General features: G+C 35.1%; 1 protein-coding gene across 1 annotated transcript in view; it reads right to left on the reverse strand.

Annotated features, from left to right (window-relative positions):
- LOC128212141 (RRP12-like protein) overlaps positions 1 to 2,166 on the reverse strand; it is a 31,598-nt gene extending 29,432 nt beyond the window's left edge. The window contains exons 1-2 of the mRNA XM_052917433.1: positions 1,945 to 2,166; positions 485 to 687 (exon numbers count right to left, since the gene is read on the reverse strand). Coding sequence (XP_052773393.1) covers positions 485 to 687; positions 1,945 to 2,098 — 357 coding nt within the window. The 5' untranslated portion in view covers positions 2,099 to 2,166. The remainder of the gene's footprint in view (positions 1 to 484; positions 688 to 1,944) is intronic.
- Between the last annotated feature and the right edge of the window lie 6,663 nt (positions 2,167 to 8,829).

Below are 8,829 nucleotides of genomic sequence, written 5' to 3' on the forward strand. Positions count from 1 at the left end.
TAAAGTGTTATGTTAGAAGATTATTGTCATCATTGGGTAATGGCCTGCAACTAATCTTCAGGCCCTGATTTCTCGAAACTTCTTAAGCTTAACAGGCTTCAGTTGGTTATTTTAATTAGCCAAAATACATACTGAAAATGGATTTTGATAAATGAAAAAATGGTTTATTCTGGTTATCATGCAGACAATTCCTACATAATTTCTAAAAATTCTTGAAGAAGTAAATATAACACATTTTATGGAACAACAAAAATCGTGAGATTAGCTTAATCATGTTATAATGGACTTAAGAAGTTTTGAGAAATTGGGGCCAGTATTATGCTTTTTAAACTGCATTATTATAAAAACACAAACAAATTATCAATATTGGCCAGACTATAAAAAACGCTATGGTTGGCACCTTATTCGTAAGTAGGGTCAGGTTACCCAAACCAGAAAGATATTTTTTCGGCCTTACTTACATGTAGCATTAAGGAAACTTTACCTCTTTATGCAGAGCTGAGTTAGAGGACCAGTAGCGGTGCACTTTGCTAAATGTTGTGTTGGTGCAGTCAGTCCAGTTGGTGGCCCATGTCTTGAATGTACCCATCGTCTGCTGGTCAGACTCAGTTGCCATGGATTCCACATCAGTACTGCTGTGGGATTTGTCATGTTTCACGAGAGCATCAACAGTCAAAGAGCTGGGGCCTGTAAAAAATTACAGATTATTTTACTGTTTAAATAACCAATGCCAAACATTTATGTGATAATCATAACTTAAATAGCTTTTAATATGCTGACTGGTCACCATTTTTATCATCAATCATAAAAACCTATGATACAGTTAAAATTGGTACATAGCGCACTGACATGGGTCGAGACTCTTTAGCTCAACAGGTGTTTAAATTCCTTTTACGAAGTTTTTCCACTGCAAACCTAAATGACATTAAATTAAACTTTCCAGTTAAGGTTTAAATGTAAAAAATGCTGTATATTAAAATTCCCATTAAGACCAATGTAAGGTCTATATTTTGTTAAGTTTAAATAAACTTGACTGGATCCTGTAACATACATGCCATATTTCTGAGAGGCTTCCCATGGGATTTTGGTCTGAATTCCAGGGGATTTTCATATCACACCAGGGGATTTTTACGCGGCGAAAATTTGCACTATACATATAATATAAGAATAAATACAGAAATACACTCAAATCACAATAATTTTTGGACTAAGTCATCATGGTCCTTCATGGAATTTCACACTCATAATATTATTGATGCTTTCCACTGTCAACCTAAAGCAAGTTTTGAAAAAAAATAATTTTTTTTTAATTCCTGGAGATATGGATCCCCCGTTGGGGGACCAGGGGATGGGTTGAAATTCCGGGGGATTTTTCCCCCCATCGGGGGATATGGCATGTATGCTTTGAGCGAAGACAAAACACAAATATTTTTATTTGTAGACCTGCCGTTGCACAAATAATTTTTAAATATAAAATAACATTATCTGGTAATATTTCTTGTTTTTATGATCTTTTATAGACGCTATATGCTTTAACCCGGAATCCTGATCGGAACAACTACCCACTTTTGATACTAAACAATTTGTACGTGAAGGATTTGCCATATCAAAAATCTAAAAAAAATCTGTCAACGTACAATTATTTGGACTAATATGGATATATGCTTGTTATAATATATATGTAGTCGGTCAATAGCTATTCATAGCTACAGTTTTCTCTGTTATGTCATAAAGACTGAAAATAAAATTTCATTTGATTTGATTTGATATTGAACAAGGCGACAGACATTTTACCAGTCTCCGGCTCGCGGGCTCTTGCCAATTTTGACCAAATGGGTATGATCAAGAACAAAAACAATCATTGACTTAAGTGCTCGAAACCAATGCCAAACACACAAATTCAATATGCCTTTTCTTTATCTGAATCTTTATGTCATTACGTACCTTCTATTTTGTTAAAAAATCTGTTCTTGGCAGCTTCCCTAAATTTATTCTTTTCTGGATTTGATGTGGAACTGTGGCCTTTCTTCCATCTTTTAGCTTTTCCTTTGTGGACCCTATGTTTGGAGTTAATTTTGGCTTTACTTCCCATTTTCATATCAACAAAAACATGCAGATTTTTGTATTAATTTTTAATTTTAACCAATTTCACGTGTTTGTGTTTACACCGGAAATGGCTTTAACAATAAAAACCACACCGTATCAATCAATGTTAGAAGAAGGTTACAGACCACCAATAAAGTCTAAGACCGAATATCATTTTTTTGTACAGCAGTTATATCCCTTAGAAAGCTTTATTCTGGGCTGCGACGATATAATACTGTATGCAATGGAAGAGATATCAATCATCAAAATGTTGCAATAAAAAACTTAAAAAGTTGCTTCGCCAATGCTGGAAATGTTTTAGTCCCATGACAAGACTTTTGTAATGTCTTCTTTATGAAACAGATTTTTTAAATTTGACAACTGACACGGACTGAAAAAAACATGGTTAATATATGTCTTTGCTACTAATAATAAAGTGATGTGAAGTCCAATATATGTCTTATATAAACAATTTGCTACTTGGGGCTAGTGATACTTATACGTATTAATCAAGTTGATATGCACTATATAAAATGATTAACTCTATCATGCGTATCCGATCGTCTTCGGATTTGAGAAAAAGTTTTAAAAAAACGACAAAGACCACTAAATCTCTGATAAGCCAAAAACGTTGGATCATTGAACAACAAGTAAGTACTGTAAGTATGTGTACTCTTGTTCTTCAACGTGACATAACCGTTAAACAGCAATGCTATATTATGCATCATGGTGTGATGAAACCTAGCCGGACTTTTCTTACCCTTTCATTTGTCCGCACCTTTTCAATTTGTAATAGCGCATCTAGGGATGGAGCACAGAAGTTTATTGTGAATATTCAGCAAAAATACTTCGATATGTGTTAAATGATTTTGATAAATAGAATGCTGTACATATTTGGCATTCGATCAAGGAGACTTTGACGAAATATCGCAAGATGAAGAAATTTGTCTGAAAACTAGGCGAGATTCTGATATTGAATTCATGCATTAAGTTTCAATTCGAAATAACATACTGCAACCTTTCCAGCAAACCTAAAGTCTAACCCTATTGGATCGAACTCGTGACTCGATTTCCTTGTTAGCTCGAACTGGATGTAAAGGACCGATATCTTTCTACAGATGAAAAACATTTCCTCATGGCTCGAATTTCCCGAGGCTGGAGGTATTTTTCGCCGGTCACATTGAGATCGAGCCAACGGGGTTCGACTGTATTTGTTTCAACATTTATCGCGCTAAAACCAAGAACAAAATATTTGAAAACAACAACAACAACAACAACAACAACAACAACAACAAAAACCCAAACGATCATATGGCACGCTCGTTGATTCGATGCTAAATAAGGTTTTCTCAAAAGATATTTTCCCTTTGAATATTGTTCATAGCTATATTGTTTATGAAGAATATAACCCCGTGATTTTGAGATATAGAGTACTATTTATGTTTCTCAGTCTCAGACATATTTTTTATCATAATAAGGAGATCATTATACGTATAGCATATCTGAGTGGGTGGTAATTACAAACAGAAATGCAATCTTCGCGTGTCAAAGAGCAATGCTATTTGTAATGTAAAAGTTCCTCTCATGGCTGAATCGCGGCAGAACCGGATTACACTGTAATTAGCTTCAGCATAACAAGCCTCTCGCCACCAACTATTTTCATTAGGACGAAGTATAGCCATCAGTCAAGAGTCTTATGTGGGATATATCTTAGAAAGTATTTCTTAATCAAATAGTCACGACAGTCTTGGAAATAAAAGGGTGACATCTGAGGGTCACCCTTTCACTGATCGATACACCGTTTCTAGAGCCCCCTATGCCGGAACAAAACCATATCGGATACAAACGTCGTATTGGGTGAGGAGCCCCACTAATTGTTAGTATAAAATCGAGCATTCTGGTATATTGTATGCATATTTTCAAAAGAAATACATAAACGTTCCACTTAGACAATTATATGGGAAAGTGTGGGAGGGCACCGGGTGCAGTTTCCTTGAACTGCTAATTCGTCTGAATACTGAGTATAGTTTTATCTAAAGCATTTTAATGACATAATAACAACTCTTTTCGGAGATATTTGAGACAAAGCAAAACCATTTACGAGGACATTTGAGACGGTTATGCATATATGTATATCGTTTGTGAAAAATATACGTGATTTTAAGAAATAGAGTATTATATATGTTTTCTCAGTCTCAAACATTTTTTATTGTTATAAAGAGTTCGTTATATGAATAACACATCGAAGTGGGTGGTAATTTCACACAGAAATGCAATATTCGCGTGTCAACGAATAATGTTATTGGTAATGCAGGACCAACTCTCATGTTTCTGAATCGCGACAGAACCACATTACAATGTAGTAGTAACCGTAATGTTTCTGTATCGTGGCAAAACAAGATTTCAATGGGTTTTGCTCCACCCTTTTTCTCGTCAACAAGAAGAAGTATAGCAACCAGTTAAGAGGCAGATTTGGGACATGCCAGTTTAGTTACGAGTTATTCTGCCACGTATATTCACGACCCCGTTATGGAAACAAAAGGGTGACTTCTGCAGGTCTCTATCTCCTACTGATCAATAAACCGTCTCTAGAGCACCTATTGCCGGAACAAAACCATATCAGAAACAAACGAGGCATTGGATGGAGAGCTCCGCATGATTTAGTATGAAGAGGAGCATTCAGGTATATCATATGCATATTGTAACACATTTATATGATTGTTTCACCAGCACAATTTTATGGGAAAGTGTGGGAGGGCGCCGAGTGAACTTTCCTGGAACCGCTAATGCGTCTGAATACTCTTTATATTTTTGTCTAAAGCCTTTTAATGACATAATAAGAACTCTTTACGAATATATTTGAGACATAGTCAAACAATTTACGAGGAAATTTGAGACGGCTATGCAAAGATATATCGTTTGTGTATAATATATACCCCGCCCCCTGATTTTGAGAAATAAGGTGTTATACATTTTCTCAGTCTCCGACATAATTATAACGATATCATTATATGTATCACATTTTTTTGAGTGGGTGATCATTTCACACAGAAATGCAATCTTCGCGTGTCAAAGAATAATTTTATTTGTAATGTAGACGTAACTCTCATGTTTCTGAATCGCGGCAGAACCAGATTACAATGTATTTTGCTCCACATGTTTGTGCACAACAATTCTCTGGAAGTATAGCCATCAGTTTGAGGCTTATTTGGGATATGTCAATTTTATTGGAGAGTTATTCTGCAACGTATATTCACCGCCGTCTTGGAAATAACATAACATCTACGGGTCTCGATATACCGTGTCAGTGGCGGATCCAGGATTTGTCGTAAGCCCTCCCCTAAACAAATTTGCCTAATTGTAGTAGACATTGACCATTATAGTGGTACTGTATACATAGTTTCTAACAAATGAACATAAATGTTTTAGTTGGACACTTTTACGGGAAGGCTGTGGGAGGGTACCGGTTGCACTTCCCTCGAACTGTCTATTTGTGCTCTGAATACTCCTTACATTTGTATCTAAAGCCTTCTAATGACATACTAACAACTATATACGAGCACATTTGAGACATAGTAAAACTCTTTACGATGACGTTTGAGACATAGTTAAACTCTTTACGATGACGTTTAAGACATAGTTAAACTCTTTACGATGACGTAGTAAAACTCTTTACGATGACGTTTGAGACCTTATTGAACTCCCTTCGAGGACATTTCAGGCATAATCAAACTCTTTACGAGGATATTTGAGACCAACTACAACTCTTTCTGAGGACATTTCAGGCATAATCAAACTCTTTACAAGGATATTTGAGACCAACTACAACTCTTTCTGAGGACATTAAGAGACATAGTCAAACTCTTTACGAGGACATTTGAGACCTACTAAAACTCTTTTCGAGGGAATTTGACCGAAAGCAAACTCTATACGATGATATTTCAGACATATGAACAAATATATACAAAGAAGTGAACATCTCTATACTAGGAAATTTGTTAGCTCATTAATTTGAATTTTCACCCAAGTTTCCTTAACCCTTGTACCAAAATGCCTTTGCTATATTACCTTAATCAAATGTAATTGACAATAATCTGATAATATCATTGCAAGAAAACATGGGACATGTAACCTAAGATATACATCACCGCTTGAACTATGATGATAACATTGGCATAACACAATAGAGTGCAGCTACACTTTCACTGTCCTCGCGTTTTTCCGTGCACTAATATAATATACCTGGAAATGATCATTACAAGAACAGAATGAAAAACTACAGATACATATTCTGCTCCCTAAAATGTTTCACTTCATTAAATACGATGATACCATTAACATTAAAGTGACACTCTTATACAAAATCAACACACACACTTGTATAACAAACATAATTTTGAGTGATAAACTTTAACTTCTTCCTAAATAATGCATTCATGGTCTATATTTATTACTGAAAACAAGAATATAACCGTGTATTAAATAGCCGAAAACGTAAAAATATTAAATGAATTGTAAATGCTAAAAGATTTACTGCGATCTTCTGTCGTCTCATAACGTAGAAATACCGTGTTTGCTGCACATTTCATTCAAATTAAACTCGGTATCCTTCACAAACGCCATTGTTCTCGACATTTATTAATCCTTTTTGGTATATTCAAACAATTATGGTAAATCTTATTTGGGAGTAAGGGTGCATCTTTAAACATTAGAGCGCTAGCAACAATTGTCTTCGCGTTTTCTGTGTCTGATTAGCAAGGGAATGACGACAAAAACCCGAAATTATAGCAATAACGACGGTTATTGAACTTATATCTTCGTGGAACATCTTTAGCTATTCCTTTTCAAGTAGTCTTGCTCTTATTTTACTGAAGCTATAAAGCTGATGCATTTCCTGGGACATCGGAATAGGTTCTATATTGATTTAAAGTAGCTCTTCCAGAACGTGTGGTTCGCCCACGCACCGACTTGTTTGTTTGAAAATTAAGTTACTTCTTTGTGCTTCCCAAGGATAGAAACTAATTGCTCTGTGATATCAAATGCAAATAAATTCCAATACAATGATGGTTATTTGAAATTAGCTCTAGACCCATTTATGTCAAACACACTTCTGATTGTTTTTAGGCATTATGCCTCATAATAACCTTTGCTGTGTTAATGATAACCTTTACAGTAACAGAATATTCCTTACCACTATTTTGTTTTCAAATTCTACATGCCATGTTTTTGGTGACATATTTGTTTAGAATATGAGGAACATGTACTGCAAAATAAATATTCTGTTCTGCTCTATGCTTAAGTGTATCATTATCTTAAAGGCATTTAAAGCTGCACTCTCACGGATATACCGTTTTTACAACTTTTTTTTATTTTTTGTCTTGGAAAGAGCAAATTTTTGCGTCAATATCTGCAAACCAATGATAAAAGATCAGATCGCAGAAAAATGCATAAAACATCAATTTTTGATCTCAAATATAAAAACATGCGATCTAATTTTTTGTCGGCAGTCTTATATTACTGGTTCCCATGCATTTTCGCAATATTTGGCTCGTTCCATGACAAAAAATAAAAAAAAGTTGTCAAAACGTTCAATCTGTGAGGTTGCAGCTTTAAACCCTTTTCTGGCGCTAAATACACAGAAAGAGTAGTGATAACATATTCCTTTTGATAATAATACAATGTACATAACAGGGACAAGAACATTAGGCAACAATTAAAACAAAGTCCCCGTTTAGAGGCATACACTATAAACCATATCTCATGCACGAAAAAGTTGTTCATATTTAAATGTTATTAATTCAAAAACGCGTGTTTGTCTTATGGTTAACGTTTATACACATTCGTCATATTTTCCATATCTATGGGAATATTTACACAGGTCTTGTATTTACTATAGAGACTGACGTTTACATTAATGGAGCCAAGCGGCGTTATGATGTCCTTATATACGCTGTTTTAACAAGCCCGACGACATTTAGTTACGAAAAGGTAAACGGCGTTAAAAAATCTGCGGTTCTTTTTTAAAGATGGAAAATACAGACAACAAATGAAAAAAATATACTGAAAGAGAATTGATTAAAAACATAAGGATAAGTTCATAAATACATGTATAAGCCATTGTTCCTATTTCCTGTTTCGTGCAGTGTGAAAGATCGGGCAATGTCTTACAATTTTCCAAAAAAAAAAACACCTCAGGGCAAGCCTTCTTGCACTTTCCCATTTTTTCTAAAATTAATCAATTAAGAAGCACAAGCGCTGTTTGTTAGATCGATACCGAACCGAAAACGTTGTTTGAGATTGAAAAGTGTGTGGTTGGATGGAAGTCAGACAGACAGACATACATTGTTACTGATATATGCGAACCACCTGTTCGACATCGAGATAGCACCAGTGACTATTAGCGAGGTTCTGGGAAATTAACCTCAGTGAAACATTTTTGTCTCATTCTTAGGATACAGTAGAAGTGGTGGTATAGGTCAATGCCCGGCACATTCATCCCACACCAGCCATGTCAATGGTCATTGTATAAAATCCATGGAAGGATTACTTGTAACTAAATATGGACTTTACTCGTATTTTAGTGCAATGGTTATTAGGCTTTAGAGACGTGAGAGTGTAAATTGAAAATAACATTAATTTATATCATACTGGCGAAACATTTGTACAATATCCCCCTTATCACAGAAATATGGGTACAATATCCCAATCAGCCCAGAAATATGTATACAAGATTCCCCTCAGCAC

The sequence above is a fragment of the Mya arenaria genome, chromosome 12 (assembly GCF_026914265.1).
Source record: "Mya arenaria isolate MELC-2E11 chromosome 12, ASM2691426v1".
In the NCBI taxonomy this organism is placed as follows: Eukaryota; Metazoa; Mollusca; class Bivalvia; order Myida; family Myidae; genus Mya; species Mya arenaria.